Genomic DNA, 24,806 nt, shown 5'->3' with positions numbered 1-24,806 from the left:
CAGCTACAAAAGGCCACCATGCACTATGTGAAAAAATTCAAACGACAAAACAAACGGTTTTATTTATATTTAAACAATCTACAAAAAAATGACACACATTTATACAACGGCAACAATTGAACGTCAAGCTCCTGACTTGGGGCAGGTACATAAAGAAAGTGCACGTGGCGGAGTTTAACATGTATGTGAGCGCTAAATCCTAACCTTACATCGGACTGTTACAGTTGTGTAACAGCACAAAACGAGAAAAAATGTTAATTAGACAAAGTGATGCCCCCGCACTCAACTCATTTAAATTAATCGCTTATACCCCAAAAAATTACAAAAAAAAAGTTCAACTATCTCCCAAAAGAGCAAATATTAATAAACATTAAACCCTGACCACATACACACCTTCAATACATGTACAAACAGACAGTAAAGAGAAAACTTCCTTGGATTCAAACTGTAGGAGGAGTTATGCGGAATAACTATATATCCATAATGGGACGGACAGACGGACGAACAGGGGAAAAACATTATGCACCCAATTTTCAGCTGCGGTGGCATACAAATCAGTTTCATTTGGCTGACTCAATAGATCAGTATGACTGGGTAATATAAATCCGTCGGGGTGATCTCGGTTGCTCCAGAAAGACACTCGTCGTGTTATTCGAGAAAGTACAAACCCAGTGATTTGGTTTTATTTGGTAGTTCACATTCAAGGAAAAGATGACGGTATTATGGTTACGACCACTGGAACATGTCCGTCGTCACATGTGAAACAGATATTCCAAAAAGTTTATTTTTCAATTAGTGCGAGGTAGATCAGGGAATTCAATTGATTACAAATAAAAAATTAAGTCCGAGCCCATCCCCCCCCCCCCCCCCCCCCCTTTCCCTGTAACTTTAGTGTGAGTTGATTTGAAGTGTTTCATTTGTTAACAATAAAGTTCAAGTCTTTTGATTTGTGTCGAGCCTGCGACATCAATGTAGCGGCAGTGAGACACAACAAACCTATATTTCGTCGTCGATTGTGGCGTCGGCGTCTCCATCTCCATTTTTTTTTAATTTCTATCGAGTTTAATCTTTCATTATACATGTTACTCAACATGTATGCCATCATAATTTTGTACTTTTAAAATATCATACTGTATTTGTTTACCTCAACTATTGGATCTGTATTTATATTGTATGTTTCTCTGTAAACTTGTAATTAGTTTTTAGAGAATAAAGTATCTATCTATCTATCTATCTATAGATCGTTAGGTTTCTAGTTTTTTACATTTTTCATTTCGGAACCGTTTATAGCTTACTATAGGGTATATGTTTTGCTTATCGTTGAAAACCATACAGTTTTGTTTTAGTTAAATAAAACCGAATTAAACTGTTTTGACATGATGAATTTGTAAACCTCCATGAAGTGTTTTAAAAATTGTATAGGAGTTATTCCTCAGTTTCAAGAAAAAGCATTTACAGAAAAACATTTTTTTTTAATTTTTTTTTTACCGATAAATGTATAGATAAGTGTACAACCGATCGGCATGCCGCTTTTACACTTACAGCAGCAATATCAGGCGAGACACAGGGTTCCGTGGAATATTTTACAAATTTATTACAAAAATACTGCTTCCGTTTGAGAACTTAGGATAAAAACAACAAGACCAAGTGGTTTGGGGATATCCCAATTATGTCCGAAATACTGTAAACTTTTTAATACTTTTTTTCTTATTATTGTCTGCCGTTCCCCTTTTTCATATCAAATAATTGAACAACCACTCGAACTTTAATTTGAACTTTAACTCAATGGATAGCGATACCCATCCAAAGCACATTAAACAAATGATATATTGAAATCTGTTTAAAAATAGAACATATTTTTTTCCGAATTGGTCACGTGATTTTACCTCATCAAGTAATGGGATAACCACATCAAAGAATGACAGGACCACATCAAATAATGAAACAAACACATCATGTTGTGTAAAATCGTCAAATTTTGAAACATCATTACGTAATGTTAAAACCATATAAAGAATAGGCAAATCATCATTACAAAATAACAAAACCACATCATGTAATGAAACAATTACATAACGTTAAGTCACATTCACATCAAGTAATGTTAAAACCACATTGATTAATGACACAACCACAATAAATAATGGTGAAACCACATCGAGTAATGACAAAACCATATTGAGTCAATACGAAACCATATCGTGTAATATCGAAATATCATTAAATAATGACTATTCCATATTGAGTTATATCAAAACATCATTACATAATGCCAAAACCATATTAAGTAAAGACAAAATATCATCAAGTAATAATAAAACAACATAAAGTAATAACAGAGTTCCACATAAGACATCTGTGGCGTTCCATATTATCATCTTCCAAGGTTCCATACCAATACTTGGCCAACTACAAAATAAAGATATAAACATTTCTTATAAACTTGACTATCCAGATTGTCAGGCTTACTGGAAGTCCTTTGATTTGTATTGTCTACAAATATAGTCCCAAGCGTGGACAGTTTGTATCTTGCAGATTTTTTTCATACACCCCCCAAATTCATTTCTTTATCTTTAATGCACAAAATAGTAAGAAGAGGAATGAAATTACATGTTAAATTAATGAATGATGTGTCCATGGGACACCGATGCCTACTTGAAAATATATGACAAATTTCTGATTTTTTTTCAATTTACAAAGGGACATAACTCAAGAACCGCAAAAGTGAATCCAACAAAATTTTAACTTGATCTGGTGGTTATAAGCATTGTGTATATATGTTTTAAAACATTTGGTTGAGGCAAACTAAAATTAGAGTGCAGAAACAGCAAATATATCACCTTTTTCCAATAATAAAGGGACATTACTCCAGTACAGTGAAAGTGCCACTACCCAAATTCAAACATAATATATATTTGGTGGTAATAAGCATTGTGTATAAGTTTTATAACATTTGGTGGAGACAAACTAAAGTTAGAGAACGGAAACTTATTTTGAGACGTACAGGCGGATAAGGGTAAAACTAACTGCCCCCTCCACAACAGTTGGAAGGCATTTTTTTGTTATGGCAATTACCCATACAATTGCATTTTACTTTGAATTTTAACTATGTTACCTGCAGCAACCAATACAAAAATAATTCAAGTGCCTTCAAATCCCCCACCATATATTTGTTTCTAAAGTAGCCCTTCATATATAAGTGTTGTATATAGATTTGAATATGTAGCTACTATTTATGCCTTAGTTAATGCATGAGGCACCATTTTTTTTATAATTTGGCATAGGGTGATTATTTATACTTTACTGTGCAAAGTGAAATAAGACAAAATCTGTTTATAAATAGAGTATTTAAAAAGGTACAATAAAAACGCTTTTATGTACAAGGAGAGACAATTCAAGTTATTTTCATGTAAACCAGTTATCAAGCCAATTTTGTTATGTTAATTCCTTCCTAATTTCAAAAAGAAAAAGAGTCATATCCAATCTTTTTGGTACTCCACCAAAATTGACACAAATTTCCAATTTTAAAAGGTGTTTAAATTCTACATGAACTTGAAGATTATCTTGTGATTTGTATTTGAAATACCGAGATTCAAAAATTATTATTGTAGAATTGTAACAGGAGACAATCTTACAATTTTGATGTTTGTGGATATTTAGGCAGAAATACCCTAAACACAGCGGAGGTGTTCATGGCCTCTACAGATACATTTTTGTTTTATATAAGGGGAGATAATCTAACCTTTTTTGTGACATGGTATCTGTTGGCAGGAATACTCCAAGTAAAGCAGATGCTATAGAGGTGTTCATGGCATTAAAAGATACATTTCTTCTTTATGTAAGGGGAGATAATCTTACTTTTTTGGTGTCATGGTATCTGTGGACAGGAATACTCCACCTAGAGCAGAGGCTAAAGAGGTGTTCATGGCACCAAAAGAAACATGGTCACTTAATGTTAGGGGAGACAATCTTACCTCTTTGATGTCGTAGATATTAAGGCAGACATATCCAAAATACAGAATAGGTGTTCATGGCATCGAAAGATACATTTTTGTTGTATATAAGGGGAGATAATCTAACCCTTTTGGTGTGATGGTATCTGTGGGCAGGAATACTCCACCTAGAGCAGATGCTATAGAGGTGTTCATGGTATCAAAAGAAACATGGTCACTTTATGTAAGGGGATATAATCTAACCTTTTTGGTGTCATGGTATCTGTAGGCAGGAATACCCCACATAGAGCAGATGCTATAGAGGTGTTCATGGCATCAAAAGAAACACTCTCCATCTTTCTCTGCAGTTTTCCGAGAACGTCATCGTTATAGGTCAGAACAACACAGTCAGTATTCCTGAAATAGAATCATCTTTATGGTTATATCTCTGAAATAGAAACTGTATTTGTAGAATATCAGTTAAACTGAAAAAATATAAGGTTATATAGTATGGTTCTAAATTTTACTAAAACATTAAAGAGATTGAATTTTAATGCCACTATCAACACTGTTGTGCTATTTGGTGGTGGTCAGTTTTTATTTGTGGATGAAGCCAGAGTTCCTAGAGAACCACTGACAACCTCAGTGTTGACAGGCTAGTGATACAGTAGATTGACTACTTTCACCACTCGGGCTCATAGGCCCTTACATAAAGGAGAAATTGAAAAAATATATTACAATGCAGAAAACTAAGAAGCTGGCAAAAAAAAATAACACCAGTTAGTGTTGGGACAAATTAGAAACAACTTATTAGTTGAATGAGGCCCCATAAATAACATTAATTCATAGAGGACTTGACAGCAATTTATGTTTTAAGAAATAATATAAAAAATACGCTGATGAAAATAAAACCCTAAAATTGGGATCACAAAAAGAATCTCTAGATTTAAAATTGATTATCTTTTTTTAGCATTTTAAATTTTTTAATTTCTAGGATTAAACCTAATCGCAGGTTTTGTTTTCTTGTTTTTCTTGTTCTTAAATTTCCTTTAAGATCAGATTAAGTGAGGTTGTGTTAGCAGGATATTGTGTATTTTAATTATAAAATTTCCCACATAATATTACTTGTAATTTTACCTTTGAAGGTATGACAGTGTTAGCAAAGCATTATAGTTCTGTAACGGACTTTCTCCTGTCAAACATGGTGCCACAGTACAGGAAATCAGGTGTTTCATGGGATATTCCTCCCTCATGGCCTCACACAGACGAGATCCTAATCCTAAAATATACAAATGTATGTAAGGTTCTACTTTGGAGTGAACCCCAGAGTACAGGAAATCAGATGATTCATGGGATATTCCCCCTTCATGGCCTCACACAGACGAGATCCTAATCCTATAAATATACAAATCTATGTAAGGTTCTGTTTAGGAATGATCCCCACAGTACAGGAATTCATATAGTTCATGGGATATTCCTCCCTCATGGTGCCACACAGAAGAGATCCTAATCCTACAAATTATACAAGTCTATGTAAGGATCTGTTTAGGAATGATCCCAACAGTACAGGAAATCAGATGGTTCATGGGATATTCCTCCCTAACAGCCTCACACTGACACAAACAAGATCCTAATCTAAAAAATACTGTAAACTGATATATTATTGCAAGGTTCATATTAATGCAAATAATGTGACTTCGTGAGTATCGAAATAATAAGAACTTGCATTCTAATATCTGATACATATATCTGTATGCAGATTTTTCATAAAATGGCAGTAATTAGTCTCACATTTTTTCAAACAAAAAAAAACAGCAAAAATAAATGCAAGCAATTATTTCTGAATTTACAGTATAAAAATATAATGATGTAAGGTTCTGTTTGGGAATGATCCCCACAGTACAGGACATCAGATGGTTCATGGGATATTCTTCCCTCATTGCCTCAAACAGAAAAGATCCTAATCCTAGATTTAGATCTATATTCAGTTATGCTTTGCATTTCCACAAACCACAAAATTGAATACTGTAAATTCAGAAATTATTGTGAGGTGTTTATAAATGCCAATAATGCAACTGGCTGATCATGAGTATCGCAATATAAATAAGAACATATGATACATATGTATATTTATGAAGCTTTTCCTAAAATTGCAATTATAAAGCGTGCATTTTTGTTAATTCTTCAAAAATCTTTATAATAAATGTATACAATAATTTCTATATTAACAATATTAGATTGGGCATATAGAACAGGAACATCATAACACCTTGCAATTGGTTTGGGTTGCCTCCCTTAGCCCAATAACTTTCTATATGGAAATAATGTTATTGAGAAAACAATTGCACTGATGCATTTTCTTTTTTTAGAAATTCAGACTCAAAAGTTAAAGTATATGACTATGTGGATTATGTTAAAAAAAAGTTGTTTTTTTTAAAAGTTGATATATAATTTTGCAGATTGTAAATTTGAAAACTAGTCTCAGCCAAAAATAAATTAAAGCATTGATGAAACATAGAAATGTCAAAAAATTTCATTTAAAGGACAAGGGGAGATAATATTTTGTTTTTAACTCATTCATGTAAGCTGTAGTTATACATACATATACTAACCTGACCCTGTACACCTGTCAAACTGTGCATCATTATACAACCACTGTACATGTCACATCTGTATATAATACCTACCTGACCCTGTACCACCAGTTTAACTGTGCATCATAATACAACCACTGTACATGTCACATCTGTATATAATACCTACCTGATTCTGTACCACCAGTCAAACTGTGCATCATAATACAACCACTGTACATGTCACATCTGTATATAATACCTACCTGATTCTGTACCACCAGTTAAACTGTGCATCATTATACAACCACTGTACATGTCAAATCTGTATATAATACCTACCTGATCCTGTACCACCTGTCAAACTGTGCATCATAATACAACCACTGTACATGTCACATCTGTATATAATACCAACCTGATCCTGTACCACCAGTCAAACTGTGCATCATTATACAACCACTGTTCATGTCACATCTGTATATAATACCAACCTGACCCTGTACCACCAGTTAAACTGTGCATCATTATACAACCACTGTTCATGTCACATCTGTATATAATACCTACCTGATCCTGTACCACCAGTTAAACTGTGCATCATAATACAACCACTGTACATGTCACATCTGTTTATAATACCTACCTGATCATGTACCACCAGTTAAACTGTGCATCATAATACAACCACTGTACATGTCACATCTGTATACAATACCTACCTGATCCTGTACCACCAGTTAAACTGTGCATCATTATACAACCACTGTACATGTCACATCTGTATACAATACCTACCTGACCCTGTACCACCAGTCAAACTGTGCATCACAATACAACCACTGTACATGTCACATCTGTATATAATACAAACCTGATCCTGTACCACCAGTCAAACTGTGCATCATTATACACCCACTGTACATGTCACATCTGTAAAAAAAATAAATGAACTTCATCACTCAACAACTTCCTTTTTAGCGAAATATTTGGGTGGAGGTATCATCAGTGAGCTGTAGCTCACAATTTCACTTGTTTTTCCTCATTCCTTGAAAATAAGTACTTAAGAAAATAAATAACAAGAAAGTATTTGTCTTTTTCCGTAAATGTTTTATAAATATGTACCACTTGGATCTTTCCTTATTATACTGCATCAAGTTGATTCGAAAATTGCAAAATTAAATAGCTGAGAAGTGGACTAGATAGGGTAAGAAATGAAATACTGTAAATTCAGAAATTATTGCGATGTTTTTATTATAGCAAAAAATGCGTCAAGGTTATAATCCAAATAATTAAAACTCACATTTTGAAATTATTTTATATTAATTAAACAAGATTTTTATCAATATCGCAAAAATTAAATTTAAATCGCATTGTAGTGTAAAATGACAAAATTGCAATAATAAATGCATGCAATAATTTCTGAATTTACAGTAAAGTATTCGTGAAAATAAGTTGGTTTACAGTATTGTAATATATTGGCATTAAATGCTTTTGTATATAGTTTGGACCTTGTGTTTGAAAATCAGCATCAAGTCAGTAACTTTGACCTTGTGTTACAGTTCAGTACTTGTCCATTGGGCTTTAAGGATGTTTGGGGAATTCTGAAGGCCAAATACTTGTATATTTTTTTGTCTTGTTAGGGTTCTGTCAAAATGAAAATATCTATGCATCATTAAAAGTTCCTGTATTCTGATCAACAGACAAAAATATGAAAAAAATGAGATCAAAATAACAATTATAGCAATACTAACATGACTATTGTTATCACGTTTTCTGCAATAAAAATATTGTTACCTCTCAATTTCTTTCCTGACTTGGTTGGCAGTATCCTCTAGTATGTGATCTTCTCCACTCTTCATAAGTCCATGGTAACCTATAAATCATGCAAGGAAACCTTTGTGAGTCTTTCAAGAAAAAAAATGTGTTGGTGATCATCCCCAAATAATACATGATGTATAGATTATCGTTGATCATCTCAACGAGATTGATTTTCTCGCTTGAGCCAGTACGGTGAAAGTGAGAAAGGCAATCAAGTTGAGATGACCAATGATAATCTGTTAATCGCTATTTTACCTATGACGACGTTGTAAATTTCATGTCAATTTTATTAGCAACGCTGCGTGCCCCTTAGTTTCTAGCGATAATTTCTCATATCACTGGACTCCGCTGAAAAAGGAAATTATCAGTCAGCAAGATCAAAGGAAAATTTTGTAAAATAGTGATAAAAGCAAATATCACAAAGTCCATATTTGTAGTGGAATCCACCAGACCAAAAATTAAATAGCAGATGTACATGTATGCTTTCATGTCCTGCAAAGGAATTTCTGCAAATTTGGTGGAACTCAGTTCAGCAGTTTTTAGTCAGCTATTATTCAACTATCTTACAAATAAATGCAAGAAAATATTTTTACATGTACAGTTAATCAAAGAGTGATTGAATAGAGGGAAACAGCTCTTGCATTGTCATGCCGATATATATATACCTAATGCCCAATTTGTTCCTCTTCCTCTCTTTCCAGATACAATGCTTCCATCTCTGTAAAAAAATAAATAGTTATGAGCCTTGACAAAGCCAGGAACCCCAGACCATCAGTGGCAACATCTTCCTTAGAACATTTAAAAGATCAGGGTTGACTGAAAGAATAGTGTTCATGAATTTTGATGGACATGGCTTATATAGAGAACTAGTTAATTTTAAGTTATAAAGGATGAGGGCCTAAATTAAAGCATGATGGGACCACCGGTATAGAATAGAATAGAATACTTTATTAATCCAATTATGGACCATTGTGGTTTTTAAATTTCATACAATGAGTACAATGATTTTTGTTATAACAATGAAATAAAAATAAAATGAAATACAACACAACACAATAGAACACTGAATAGTTATTGCATGCACATAGAAGAGAAAGTTAATATTGGAGACAATCAATAAATATGTAATGATTATTCCCCTTTAAACAGTATCTAATAATCTTTGAAGATATGGTTTATAAATTAGTAGTTGTTGTTTGTTGCTGTATATCGTTTTTCTTTTCTTTTATAGGTATATCTGTTAGTATTCTTATTTGAATTGTTTTACATTTGTCACATTTAGGTTTTTTATAGCTCGAAATGCAGTTATGGGTTTTGCTCATGAAGGTTGTACTGTGACCTAGCTATAGTTGCTGCTTTTATGTCATTTGGTCTCTGGTGGAGAGTTGTCTCATTTGAAGTTATACCACATCTAATTTTTATAGTGTCTTGTTCTTTTGCCATGTTTTAATTATTGCGAAAGATCCAGGTGTCCTAAAAATAAAAATAATAAAAACTTAATTTAAAAATTGCAATAATAATAAATCTCTCATTTCACTGTCATGACAGTATTTGTGTTTATTGATCAACAATCACAATAATAAATGCAAGCAAACATTTCTAAATTTCTAGTCCTTCATTTTAGTACTTATTCATGCTCATTTACTCACCTTATTTTGAGACCTTTACAAGCCTTTTGCACAACTTTTGGCTCACTATCTACATGTACAGATCTATGTTTTCCATCAGGGTGTATAAAAGTGTGTCTGAAATAGCAAAAAAAGAGATGTATGTGATGGTAAAACAAAAAGACAAATGAATTAGCACAGCCCCACTCCTTCGATCTCAATGCATGCATGTGTGGTTTCATTAAAAAAGTTAGGTGAATGTAAAACCAAAAGTCTTACCTTGTGTTTGCTTATTGGTGCAAAATATTTCAAGAAATATCCAAAAGAAATCATAAAATAAGATACCATACCATTTGAGGTGTGCCCAGATCTACTTTGTTTTCAAAATGATTTCCCTGATCATGCTGATTAAGTGATTTTCCAAGATACAGGAAGGTGCCATAGCAATAAATAAAACAGTCTTTCATGACGTCATAATTATTTGGACTATCGACAGGAAGGCATAAAAAAAATAAAATAAAATATCCTTTGATCATGTTCATAGCTTCAAGATGTCATAATTATTTAGACTAGACTTACATGACTAAGTGGCTGCTAATCACTACCAACAAGCTATAAAAAACTATTTGATTTTAGCATCTATTCCCACTTTGTAAATATCCTTGTAAATAGACCCATATCTCAAGTGAGACACACAGTTGGTAAACCTAGCCATACACCCTACCTGTACAATTCAAAGTATTAGATATATTCTCATATTCACAGTAGTCTAACTTCAGTACTTGATATTGTTTCATTATTTTTCTCAAAAGTACTAGATTCTTTGTTTCTCTGTATTTATCATTCTGTGTCAAAATTAGCATTAGAATGATTATTAAAATGTAATAAATTAATTAAGCATTCAAAGGAAGTAAAGATAACAAAATTAATTTTCAAAATATTTTTTTTTATAGTTCTAAGGCATGTAAGGTAGAAGAATAAAAGAATGTTATATTCTGTCTCTGATATGTATTTGCATTCAATTTGTTTTAAAATTTTATCCTTTTACAAAAGTAAACCATAAAATTAAATAGTAGATTGTGAAAGGAGACAAAAAAGGGGAAGTAACTCAAATTTGTTGTCAAACAATTTTGAAATAGACAAATTATTTATGACCTTAAGCTACGATAATTGTTGGTAATTAACAGTGTGTTTGACACCAAAGCTGTCAAGTGAAGCCATACACTTAATGGATTACTTATTTTGACAGTTAACACAACTATTTGAACTTCTTGTCTAGGAAGAATTACAGGTAACGTGTTCAATAATCACTATATGGGAAATAATCCAATTTACACAAAAAACCAGAGGTACCAGAAATTTCTGATTACGATCGAAAAGGGCATTTTTGAGACAATGGCGTCATCCAAAGAAGTGAAAAAAGGGCATGGCGTCATTTATTAAGACAAAAAGGGCATAGCGTCTATCCATGCTTAATATGCTTGGGGGAAACACTAGTCTGCGCAACCCCCCATGCAGGGACGAGTAGCCAAATTGGCATTCATAGGCTGAGCGTCCTACATCCAAAATGCCATTGGATCAGGAATGAAACATGAAATATGCATGGAAATTATCGCAATTAATGTATAAATTGATTACTACTCAGAAGTTTTGTAAACAACTATATAGTAAGTGAACAGTTTTTGTCAATAATTTTTTAAATTCTTAAAATGGAAGAGTGTGATATATTTGTGGGGAAGACATTTGAAACTTACAATTAATTGGAACAATTTGTCAAAACTACCTATCAAATGACTACATACAATTGTATAAAAGAAACTCTGAATCAATTGCAGCTTTACGGGAAACATTAATGACCGAATGACACCGTCATTATCTGAATGACACTTGGAATGACCATATGACACCTAAAAATTTTATTTTAGCACATATTGCTGCTTTTTAAACTTTGATTAATAAATGATATTACATTATTATATAAGTGTATTTTATAACCTAATAAAATGCTCCGCAGGGCGCAGCTTGATACGACCGCAGAGGTTGAACCCTGAACAGTTGGGGCAAGTATGGACACAACATTCAAGCTTGATACAGCTCTGAATTTGGATTGTGATTAAATATTTGACACAGCATAGCTTTCTGACACAGAATGAATGTGGTCTAAGAACTTAAATATTTTAAATTGGACATTCACCTATTATGGTCCAATATCCAAAATCTAAATACATGGTTAGATTCAGCATATCAAAGAACCCCAAGAATTCAATTTTTGATGAAATCAAACAAAGTTTAATTTTGGACCCTTTTGACCTCAATGTGGACAAAGTTGATAACAGGGCCCAAAAATCAAAAATCTAAATACATGGTTAGATTCAGCATATCAAAGAACCCCATATATTCAATTTTTGTTGAAATCAAACAAAGTTTAATTTTGGACCCCGATTTGGACCAACTTGAAAACTGGGCCCATAATCAAAAATCTAAATACATGTTTAGATTCAGCATATCAAAGAACCCTAAAAATTCAATTTTTGTTAAAATCAAACTAAGTTTAATTTTGGACCCTTTGGACCTTAATGTAGACCAATTTGAAAACGGAACCAAAAATTAAGAATCTAAATACACGGTTAGATTGGGCATATCAAACAACCCCAATAATTCAATTTTTGATGAAATCAAACAAAGTTAAATTTTGGACCCTTTGGACCTCAATGTGGACCAATTAAAAAACGGGTTCCAAAATCCAAAAACTTAATACACAGTTAGATTCAGCATATTAAAGAACCCCAAGAATTCAAGAATAAAACCCCATTGAAATTGGTCAAGAAATAAGCAATTTATAGGAAGTATCTTCTTTTGCACAATACTGTGCAATTGAATATTTCTTGCTATTGCGCAATACTGTACAATTGACAATTTCTTGCTATTGCGCAATACTGTGCAATTGAAGATTTCTCGCTATTGCGCAATACTGTGCAATTGAAGATTTCTTGCTATTGTGCAATACTGTGCTATTGAAAATTTCTTGCTATTGCACAATACTTATTATATAATAATTTACACATCCTGTTTGGTGTGTATCTCCTACCATATCATTATTATTTGCTTTTAAATATAAATCAGAAATAACCAACTTAAAATGGAAAATTTTAAAAGAAAAAAAAAGGAAAAAAAGAAAAGAAAAAAAATCCCTCCCCCCAAATTTTTTGAACCCCCTTATGATTCATCACCCCCAAACTCAATCCCAGCCTTCCCTTTGTGGTATGGTACCTTGCAGTACAATTTCAGAGAGATCCATACACTTGAACACAAGTTATTGTCTGGAAACTAGAAAAATGCTTATTTTTGGCCCCTTTTTGGCCCCCAATTCCTAAACGTTTCGGGCAATTATCCTCAATCTCAATTCCAGCTTTCCGTTTGTGATATGGAACCTTGTAGTACAATTTCAGAAATATCCAAACACTTACACACAAGTTATTGTCATGAAACTAGAAAAATGCTTGTTTTTTGCCCCTTTTTTGGCCCCTTATTCCTAAAATTTGGAGGCAATTACCCCCAAAATCAATTACAGCCTTCCCTTTGTGATATGGAACCTTGTGGTACAATGTCAGAGAGATCCATACACTTACACACAAGTTATTGTCTGGAAGTTACAAAAATGCTTATTTTTGGCCCCTTTTTGGCCCCTAATTCCTTAACTGTTGGTACCATAACCCCCAAAATCAATCCCAGCCTTCCTTTTGTGGTATTGAACCTTATGGTAAAATTTCATGGAGATCCATTCACTTAAACTAAAGTTAGAGTGCGAAAACCAATGTGTCTTCGGACGACGCCGGACGACGCCGACGACGACGCCAACGTCATACCAATATACGACCAAAAAATTTTTAATTTTTGCGGTCGTATAAAAACATGAAAAATTATTTATTATAGCAGGTAAGTTCATAAAATTACAATTTTCAAGTGTCATTCGGTCATTCCAGGTGTCATTCAGTCTTTTGAGGTACCGGCGGCTTTACTGAGAGAAAAGAAGACCTGGAAACAGAAAAATTAAAGAAGAATTAAAGTTTAATAGAATCAATTTTTCCTGTGGGCAGAAAATTCCAAATAAATTCGACAGAAAAAAGTCCTAATACTTTGTATTTTTTTAAAGTTAGTTTTAAACGCATTTTCCGCGTTTCATTCCTTAGTCAAGTTTTTTTATGTAACTTCTGTCGAATACTCTTTTTTTCTAGTGTAAATCATTCATTTATTATGTCTGTTTATGTGATATTGTGCATGTACAATTAATTTGTCAAATATTGTATATATCCTATAAGTTGTAGCTATTATCATGATTATTATTACTATATGATTATGAGTAGTATTGAATTTATTCACTAATTGCGATCATTTCCGTGTATATTTCACGTTTCATTTTCGATCCGATGGCATTTTGGATGCAGGGACGCGTAGCCTACGGATGCCAATTTGACTACTCGTCCACGCATGCGGGGTCGCGCAGACACTGCCATTTAAGAACATATTTGATATTTTTTGTATACCCTTCATGAACAGCTTTGTCTTGTGATGTTTTCTTCCAGAAAGCCTTTCCTATTTGGTTTCCGCATTGCCCGACATGTAGAAATACTGCTGACATCTTCAGTTAAAATCTTCATTGTTCATAACATTGTCGTTGTCTAGCAAAACAGACTACAAATGAAAACCGACTAAAATCATCTCAATTTTAACGCACAAGGATAATTTTAACCGGAAGTTAAATTATACATAAAATAAATAAAAAATTGACTCCGGTAAAGAGTTTCCGCGTTTTATTTCTAAAATATATATATATATATGAAAAAATAAGGAGATGTACTTTTATTATAAAAAAGACAACTATCCAAAGTGTTCAAATGAAGCCATTATAGGCCATCGTAGGGCCATCAACAATGAGAAAAACCGTTTAGTCGGCTGTAAAATGCTTTGACATGAAAAATGTGAAACTGACGTTCGGGAAACTAATACACCTTATCGCTAATATTGGAAATCTGTCCCGGTTGACCCGAGAATCTGTCCCGCTTGAACTATGGGCGTCATACAACAATCACTTTTCCATTGTGGCTGGGACTATTATACTGTGGCGTCAGATATTTTGTATGATGACGTCAAAATTTTACGGGAACATTTGTGATGTCCAGTAGTGGCGGACAAATAGCGATAAGGTGTATATATATGACTATAAACGGCATAATTTAATACAAAACAATTCACGAAATATAAATATAAGAAACTTGATCCAACAACAACCATTAAACTACATGATCAAGACTTGTGCCATGCACATACAGAATGTGGCATAGCATATAGAGTGGGGTGCTCATTTTCGCCATAATTTTCCATGTTTTCTGTAGTTTATGTTCAGACATTTAAGTTTTTGAAGTATACTGATATTTCTATATGAAGATAACATTAAAAACGAAATATTCTAAGCTTGAAAACGTGTTTCTCTGAAAAAATTCATCTGAAAAGTTAGATTAAAGGCTATTTGAAATTTCCTGATGTTTTTTCATAGGGGGACACATATTCGCCGTTTTTACACATCTATCTAAAACCAAATAACTGCAGCTTTAAACAATATTTATCAAATCAATTTCATTATAGATGAATAGCAGACATATCAAAGGTGTAAAGAACTGAAATTTAGGGCAATCAGTCAAAGAATTACTAAGAAATACTTCTTTGAATTTTTTTTTTCATTCAGGAAATTGGCCGAAAATCGTTGTCCGTTTTTCGGTCCTTTGCGGTAAGTGCCGAAATTTTTTCTAAGTTTAAAAAATAAACATATTTGTCATAAAAATATAATTTACCGGCATATTTCTTCCATTTCAGCAATCCTTTGAAGTTTCTACACCTCAAAATCATAAAACGGCGAAATTGTGTCCCCGGCGAATATGTGCGCCCCACTCTATATGTAAACATGTTTGTGAACAACCAATCATATCCCTCTATCTAATGGACAGTGGTGTAACAGCATAACTTAAGAAAAAAGGATGAATAAATCCGATTAGACTGACATTCGTACTTTCTATGAATAGGGGCAAGTCACGTAATTTGCAACTGCACTAAGTTTTTCGGTTTTCTCTTTTTTAAGATTGGGAACTGTAAGCTCTAGTTTTAATTACGATTTTTGCTAATCTTTCAAATAATAACAAGTGTGGACACAGATCATTATTTTTTATGAAAAACCCAGAGGGCTAGAGGAGCTAGAAGGTAAACTCCTGTGTTATTTTTCATTAGTTCTTCTTTCTAAAATGTCTTCTCTAAAGCCTGGTCAAAGTAAAAAAATAAATAAAAATTAATTAATGAATATATCATGTAGCATGCAACTGAAGAGATATATTCGGAGGGCGTTTACGTATTCATTCGAAGAATAATGGCTATCTTCATCTGTAGTGCCTAATAAGTATCCCACTTAGAGTAGGTTTCAGTTGTAAATTGTCCATAACAAGCTCTCGGGTTACCTGTATGTGTTGTTGTTAGTTGCTGTCAAATAAATATTCGTAAATTCAAAATCTATAATTTTGTTATAATTTCCACACAAAACAGTTGTAGCAGTTACCTGTTTAACAAATTATACATCATCCAGTTGACAATGACGTTGCTTTTCAAATATGACAGCCTATATAGATAAGAATCAATGCTATTTTACAAATTTAAATCCCACGGGATGTACAAAACCAACACAAAAAGTCATTATTCAGTATCATTTCATAAGCATAATTATCGAGGGACATAACTCATTTCTTCTGACTTGAGCTACATGACAGCCCTCTTCCACTTAAAAAGATCTTGATCTCATACGTTGACTAACTTCTTTTTTTTTTATTGTAATGCATGTTATGAGACGGAGTTTATGGCGAAACTTGAATAATTGTGTTGTTATAAATTAGGACGTTAGGGAGCAACCATTTAACTTCAAAAGGAGGAGAGTATGTTTTCCTTTTTGTCTGAGTCAGATTTTTTTTTTTAGTTTCTCGACTCTGTCTATCAAATTATTTTTTTCTTCAAAACTTAACCCTATAAAGTATGGAGAAAATCTGGATTCAGAATTTTTTTTAGTCATCTGCTTGACCAAAATGTTTTTTTTTTCTTCATCAAATTGGGGATCAGAATATTTCTTTTAGGGGAAAACATACCTCCCCTTCTTGAAGTTGAATGATCGTTCCTTTAGTTTTCTCAAATGAATTGTTTCATATTTTGTATGTTAGGACCTTTTGTTTAACATACTATTCGGTATTGGTTTTTCTCATTGTTGAAGGCCGTACGGTTGCCTATACTTGCTTACATCAACTTCATTTGACATTGGAATATATATATATATATAGTTGTGTCATTGGCAATCATACCAGATCTCCTTATCTTTATATAAGTGATATTTGCAAATAAAAAATAACTTTAAAACAATCTGGTTGAACATGAAGTTAGGGGTTTCGTTATCACACATTATGTTGTACTAACCTCTTCATAAATATACAGATTTTGTTTTAAAGTTTGGCTGTAACTATGAATAAAAACTAAGAACATGTGATATAAATGTATGATTTCCAATGATTAAACTCTCCACCAGAGACCAAATGACATGTGAGTTAACAACTATATACAGGTCATCGTAAGGCCTCCAACAATGAGCAAAACCCATACTGGTCACCTAAAGAAAGGCTCCAAAATCAGGGGCGGATTTTATGTTAGGGGGGCGCAAACTTTAATTTTCGCCGAAATATTCTTTATTTAGCTGAGGACAACCCATGCTTTGAAAATTTTAGGGGGGGGGGGGGGGCGCACGCCCGCCACGCCCCCGCCTGAATCTGCCCCTGGAAATGGCAAATGTTAACCAATTCAAATGAGAAAACTAATGGCTTAATTTATGTTCCAGACAATGAACGAAAACAAATGTGGTCTACAGCAATCGATTGAAAGCAGAAAACGAAAACACAGACCGGACGTGGCAGAGTATTTTTACATCCCTAAAGCAAACAAGACACCAAATACAGATCTTAGAGTGCTCGCAGTTAATGGTAGCTAGTTCAAAGCCAATAACAACTAATAAAAAAAAAACATGTATCTAAGACTAAAACAGTACAATTGAAAGTACATGCAAGTCTTATTATAAGCGGCATATCACATTTTTAGCTCACCTGGCCCAAAGGGCCAAGTGAGCTTTTCTCATCACTTGGCATCCGTCGTCCGTCGTCCTGCGTCCTGCGTCCTGCGTCCGTCGTCCGTAAACTTTTACAAAAATCTTCTCCTCTGAAACTACTGGGCCAAATTTAACCAAACTTGGCCACAATCATCATTCGGGTATCTAGTTTAACAAATGTGTCCGGTGACCCGACCAACCAACCAAGATGGCCGCCATGGCTAAAAATAGAACATAGGGGTAAAATGTAGATTTTGGCTTATATCTATGAAACCAAAGCATTTAGAGCAAATCTGACGTAGGTAAAATTGTTTATCAGGTCAAGATCTATCTGCCCTGAAATTTTCAGATGAACCGGACAACCCGTTGTTGGGTTTCTGCCCCTGAATTGGTAATTTTAAGGAATTTTGCCGTTTTTGGTTATTATCTTGAATATTATTATAGATAGAGATAAACTGTAAACAGCAATAATGTTCAGCAAAGTAAGATCTACAAATAAGTCAACTAGACCAAAATGGTCAGTTGACCCTTTAAGGAGTTATTGCCCTTTATAGTAAATTTTTAACCATTTTCGTAAATTTTTGTAATCTTATTCAAAAATCTTCTCCTCTGAAACTACTAAGACAAATTTAACCAATCTTGTCTACAATCATCATTAGGGTATCTAGTTTAGAAAATGTGTCCGATGACCCCACCTGCGAACCAAGATGGCCGACATGGCTAACAAATAGTACATAGGGCAAAATGCAGTTTTTGGCTCATATCTCTGAAACCAAAGCATTTAGAGCAAATTCTTAAAGATTTTTGGCTCATATCTCTGAAACCAAAGCATTTAGAGCAAATCTGACAAAATAAACTTGTTCATTAGGTCAAGATCTATCTGCCCTAAAATTTTCTGACCAATCAAGCAACACGTTGTTGGGTTGCTGCCCCTGAATTGGTAATTTTAAGAAAATTTTGCAGCTTTTGGTTATTATCTTGAATATTATTATAGATAGAGATAAACTGTAAACAGCAATAATGTACAACAAAGTAAGATCTACAAATAAGTCAACATGACCAAAATTGTCAATTGACCCCTTAAGGAGTAATTGCCTTTTATAGTCCATTTTTTACAATTTTCATTAATTTTGTAAATTTTTGTAAATTTTTACAAAATATTTTCCACTGTAACTACTGGGCCAAGTTCATTATAGATAGAGATAATTGTAAGCAGCAAGAATGTTCAGTAAAATAAGATCTACAAACACATCACCATCACCAAAACACAATTTTGTCATGAATCCATGTGTGTCCTTTGTTTAATATGCACATAGACCAAGGTGAGCGACACAGGCTCTTTAGGGCCTCTAGTTATATTTATGGTACTGTTGTTTATAGAACCAGTAGACATAGATACGATCCATGCAAATTTGCTTATTCTTTGAATACACTTATTCTTAAGGATCAATTTAACACCGTAGTAAGATCTTTGAATGTTGTTTATAGAGCCAGTAGACATAGATACGACTCATGTAAAGTTACTTATCCTTTGAATACACTTATTCTTAAGGATCAATTTAACGCCGTAGTGAGATCTTTGAATGTTGTTTATAGAGCCAGTAGACATAGATACGACTCATGTAAACTTACTTATCATTTGAATACACTTATTCTTAAAGATCAATTTAACGCGGTAGTAAGATCTTTTAATGTTGTTTATAGAAGCAGTAAACAGAGATACGATCCATGCAAATTTTCTTATCCTTTGAATACACTTATTCTTAAAGATTAATTTAACGCCGTAGTAAGATCTTTGAATGTTGTTTTTATTAAATTTTTAAAACATAAATTATAAGTATTGCTATGCAATTATGAAAACTTAATATGGTCCTTCATCTTGTCGACACTATTTACTTGTATGTTGGCATTGCAAAAGGTTGAGCTTTTCTCAGATAGTTTATAACGTCTTTACACTAAATCCGTTTTATGTGATTGACTGATACTGTATTCAGATTCAAACATGTCAAGTTTTTCATTGAATAGAATAAATATGTTATAATTCTAGTAAACTGGAAATAAACATAGTTTCCATTCTTTATAACAAATGCATTTTAGAGGGTCTAGAATGGGTTTACAGAATAAAGTTTATTGTGTCAAAAGCGCAGAAAAATGGAACTAAAAATAATAGGGAAAACTTGGCCAAATAATACAGAATTTAGAAAAATAGGCCCCAAAATAAAGAATAGAGAATAACGGGCTTCTAAGATATACTGAATAGAGAATAACGGGCTTCTAAGATATACTGAATAGAGAATAACGGGCTTCTCAGATATACTGAATAGAGAATAACGGGCTTCTAAGATATACAGAATAGAGAATAACGGGCTTCTAAGATATACAGAATAGAGAATAACGGGCTTCTAAGATATACAGAATAGAGAATAACGGGCTTCTAAGATTTACAGAATAGAGAATAACGGGCTTCTAAGATATACAGAATAAACAGATTAATACGTAAAATAGATCAAGAATGGAGAAAAATGGGCAAACCAAATAAAGAATAGAGAAAAATGGGCAAACAAAATACAAAATAGAGAAAAATGATCAAACAAAATAAAGAATAGAGAAAAATGGGAATCAAAATAAAGATTAGAGAAAAATGGGCAAACCAAATAAAGATTAGAGAAAAATGGGTAGAATAATCAGAGAATAGAGAACACGGCATTTAAAATTATAAAAAAAAAACAGTAATGAAGATTCCTCTACCCAGACCATCATTGACGGGTCCTTTCGAGCCATACACGTGTCCAGTAGTCGACATCAAAGAAAACATTTACTCGTTCTTCGATGTTGTAATCTTTTGTTTGCTTTTGTTTGTTTCCTGTTATAATGACGTTTATACCAAACTTTTTGTTCATATTCACTAACCTCTTTTTGTAGTTGGGACACCGAATTTATGTCAACTAAATCCTTCAAATAAATAAGTCAGGCCTAGTGATTTCACTATCACAAATGTCTAAATGAAAGGATATACAGGTGAGAACATATCACGAAGTAATGACAAAATAACTTATATAAATATATTTGATAATGTGCTATTTTTGGAAGCTATTTGAATATCCTGGATGACTAAGTTAACGGCTGATTTGTCCAAGGTAAAAATAAAATTCTACTATTTGATTCATACCAATAAACAAAAACAAATATGTCAGACGGTAACCAACAACAGCAACTGGATAACAGGTTATTAAATGTTAACATATATATGGTGAATGAGGTTTAACATGTTAACCTGTCCATAACCAGTGATTTACCTACACAGCATAAGAATAAACCATGGAACCGGATGCAAGCAACAATTAAAGCTGAAACTCTTTTTGTCGAGCCTTCGACTTTTGTCGAAAAAGCGAGACATAGCGATCCTACATTCCGTCATCGGCGTCGTCGTCGTCGTCGTTGTCGTCGTCGGCGGCGTCCACAAATATTCACTCTGTGGTTAAAGTTTTTGAAATTTTAATAACTTTCTTAAACTATCCTGGATTTCTACCAAACTTGGAAAGAAGCTTGTTTATGATCATAAGATAGTATCCAGAAGTAAATTTTGTAAAAAAAAAATTTTTTTCAGTATTTTACTTATAAATGGACTTAGTTTTTCTGCCAGTTAACATTACATTCACTCTGTGGTTAAAGTTTTTAAAATTTTAACAACTTTCTTAAACTATCTTGGACTTGTACCAAACTTGGACATAAGCTTGTTTATGATTAAAAGCTAGTATCTAGAAGGAAATTTTGTTAAAATGTTGTTCCATTTTTTCCTTATTCTACTTATAAATGGACTTAGTTTTTCTTCCAGTTAACATTACATACAGTCTGCAGTTTAAGTTTTTAAAACATTTATTAGATTCATAAACTATCCTGGATTTTTACCAAACTTGGACAGAAGCTACTTACAATCAAAAGATACTATAGGGAGGACTATTTTTATTAATTTGTTTCCTCATTTTTGTTGAGCCTGCGATCAACAGCAAAAGTAGGCGAGACACTGGGTTCCGCGGAACCCTTACGAATTTTTATATTCAATTTTGGGGCTTTTTTTTAAATAGGGTATATGCCTGAATGATCCGTTAATTGTAGACAAATGGCTATTAATGCTTATAAATAATATGACTCTTGTCACAAAATAGGGCTTAATAATACAATAATTTAGACAACAATCACAAACTTTAAGGTAGTTTATTGATAATAAATATTTTGCAAATACAAAAACAATATATCTTTCCAACTGGTGGATGTTGGTGGCATTGAGTAACATACTCATGGGGACCAGGTATTTATCATATACAAACAGATTAAATAATTACCAAACACCTGTCAAATCATGGTAATCACTATTGCAAAAAACATGAAAAATCAAAACAAGATATTATTCAATTTTGAGTTATTTTTCATATAATACATTGTTTATCATTTAGCAAAATAAAAATCGAAAACGGTAGTCTTATAAGGAATTCATTGAGAAAAAAACCTAATGCAATACAATTGAGAATGGAAACGGGGAATGCGTCAAAGAGACAACAACCCAACTAAAGAGCAGAAAACAACCGCACGATCTAGTTCAAAGTATTGTACAAATACATATTATATCCAGACTGTGTATTTAAGGATGTTTGCTACTCTTGTTTTGGGCTTTTTGTCGTATATTCGGAATCCTCTAGTTTTATTCATGTAGTGGCAATACAAATTTTACCCGCGATCTCCTTCTTTTATTTTTATAATTTTATAACATATAGTGTAAAAAACCCTTGTTAAGAATCTTATAAAATCCTTGTTACTTTTTCTTTGTTTTTGAAAGAAAAAAAAGTATCAAATGTATATGAAATGTAGAATCAATTCACACCTAATTTCAATTGATTATGTCTCAAAAAACAAGGACACGGACCTGTTATTTTGTTTTACTTATTAAGTTCCGTTATTCTTATACTATCAATTTAAAACAGTCTTTTAAAAAGCGTGTTATTCTTAAACAGTAGAGCAATCATCCTGAACCTGGAATAAACGCTAAGATGCCATCCGTCATCTTTTAGGTGATCATCATTTTTCACTGAAGGAACTTAAAATGTAAACACAGATTTTCAAAAGTATATTTATGTACTGAAGCGTCGATGTTAGAAAATATTTGAAGACGCTCATAATTTAATTTGCCATTGTATGGAAAATTATAAAGCAATTCCGGGAATAAACATCCATATATAGTTTGCGTTGAAATTGTTAATTTTGGGGCAAATTAGTCTGAGACCACCATGAAAAAAATCCAAAACATATCATATTATAAATATATATAGCCCGAATTCAGAATCGTGTTTCGAAAATAACATTTTTCAATATTCCGAGCGTAATAATCTAAAGTATTCATGACTGTTTGTGAAAACCAATTTATAAATATGACTACTTTGTATCATTTCTCTTTGTACAACACAGTATAAAACTGCCATTTTTTTAATGTGAATTTAGTTTAGTATTTCACAGGTTAATATTATAGGTAAAACAATTAATCTTACATGATATACTATATCCGATGTTTAACATTAACACGTCTGATTTGTACATACGGAAGTGATTATTCCATATTTTTGGATTAAAACAGAATTCCGACTAGTGTAATCATACTTTGTTGTATACCAATCTTGCTTAACAGAAAGGCAATTAAGGCGAAGTGTACGTAACTAGCTACTCCGCAAAATTTTTTAAATTTTACATATGGATTCTGCTTGTAAAAATACATCAGAAAATAAAATAAGATAAGATAAGATAAGAAAAAAATATTTTAAGTCGGGTTGCATGAAATACTACAAACATATTAAGCTCTGTAGAGCTTTTTGCCGTCATGTAGACAAATGCTTTTTGTAGACAATCGTAAGGCCTTCAACAATGACAAAAAACCTGATACTGTAAAGTCGTCTATAAAAGGCCCGACATGAAAAGTGTGAACAATTCAAACGAAAAAACTAACAGCCTAATTATACATAACAAAACAGTTTACAAAATATCAATTATGAGTCCTAACAGGAACCAACGACAACCATTAAACTACAGGCTCCATTCCTGGGACATGCAAATAAAGAATATGGCAGGGTGGATATAAAAACGAAGATGTGGTATGATTGCAAATGAGACAACTCTCAACAAGAGATCAAATGACACAGAAATCAACAGCTATATGTCACCGTACGGCCTTCGACAATAAGCAAAGCCTACACCGCATAGTGAGCAATAAAAGGCCCCGAATTCAAAAATGTAAAACAATTCAAACGAGAAAACTAACGGCCGAATTAATGTACAAAATTGAACAAAACACAAATATGTATAACAAAGCAACAAACGGTAACCATTGAATTACAGGCTCCTGACTTGGGACAAGCACATAAATACAGAATGTGGCGGGGTTAAACATGTTAGCGGGATCCCAATCCTCACCCTAATCTGCAGGGACAGCGGTGTAACAGTACAACAACATGTTTGTGAGCAAACTATCCCGAAGCTGGGACAGTGGTGTAACTGTACAATAAAATAACAACTTGCACAAATCAGCAAACTAACTCAAAAGATCGGTACGAGACATACAAAAAAACTAACATTAAGACAATAGACACAAAGTACCGACATAAGAGTATTTGCAATTACTGGAAGTTTGCTCAAACCTAATTACAACTGG

The 24,806-nt window shown here is 33.0% G+C and overlaps 1 protein-coding gene across 5 annotated transcripts; it reads right to left on the bottom strand.

The window, feature by feature from the left end:
• Positions 1 to 4,095: 4,095 nt before the first annotated feature.
• On the bottom strand, positions 4,096 to 14,658 carry LOC127718599 (tubulin delta chain-like). Of its 5 annotated transcripts, none has more exons than XM_052224668.1 (7): positions 14,478 to 14,658; positions 9,976 to 10,071; positions 8,992 to 9,044; positions 8,303 to 8,381; positions 7,380 to 7,438; positions 5,070 to 5,211; positions 4,096 to 4,349 (listed from the first exon to the last, which is right to left on the bottom strand). In XM_052224668.1, the coding sequence occupies exons 1-7, from the start codon at positions 14,570 to 14,572 to the stop codon at positions 4,145 to 4,147; spliced, it is 729 nt and encodes a 242-aa protein (XP_052080628.1). In that variant the 5' UTR covers positions 14,573 to 14,658; the 3' UTR covers positions 4,096 to 4,144. The 5 variants fall into 5 exon arrangements, with proteins under 5 accessions (XP_052080628.1, XP_052080633.1, XP_052080631.1 ...); XM_052224673.1 differs by lacking the exon at positions 7,380 to 7,438 and adding an exon at positions 7,304 to 7,362; XM_052224671.1 differs by lacking the exon at positions 7,380 to 7,438 and adding an exon at positions 7,228 to 7,286.
• Positions 14,659 to 24,806: the final 10,148 nt, after the last annotated feature.

This window comes from Mytilus californianus, unplaced genomic scaffold (assembly GCF_021869535.1).
Source record: "Mytilus californianus isolate M0D057914Y unplaced genomic scaffold, xbMytCali1.0.p SCAF_10, whole genome shotgun sequence".
In the NCBI taxonomy this organism is placed as follows: domain Eukaryota; kingdom Metazoa; phylum Mollusca; class Bivalvia; order Mytilida; family Mytilidae; genus Mytilus; species Mytilus californianus.
This window is presented reverse-complemented; position numbering and strand designations above follow the sequence as displayed.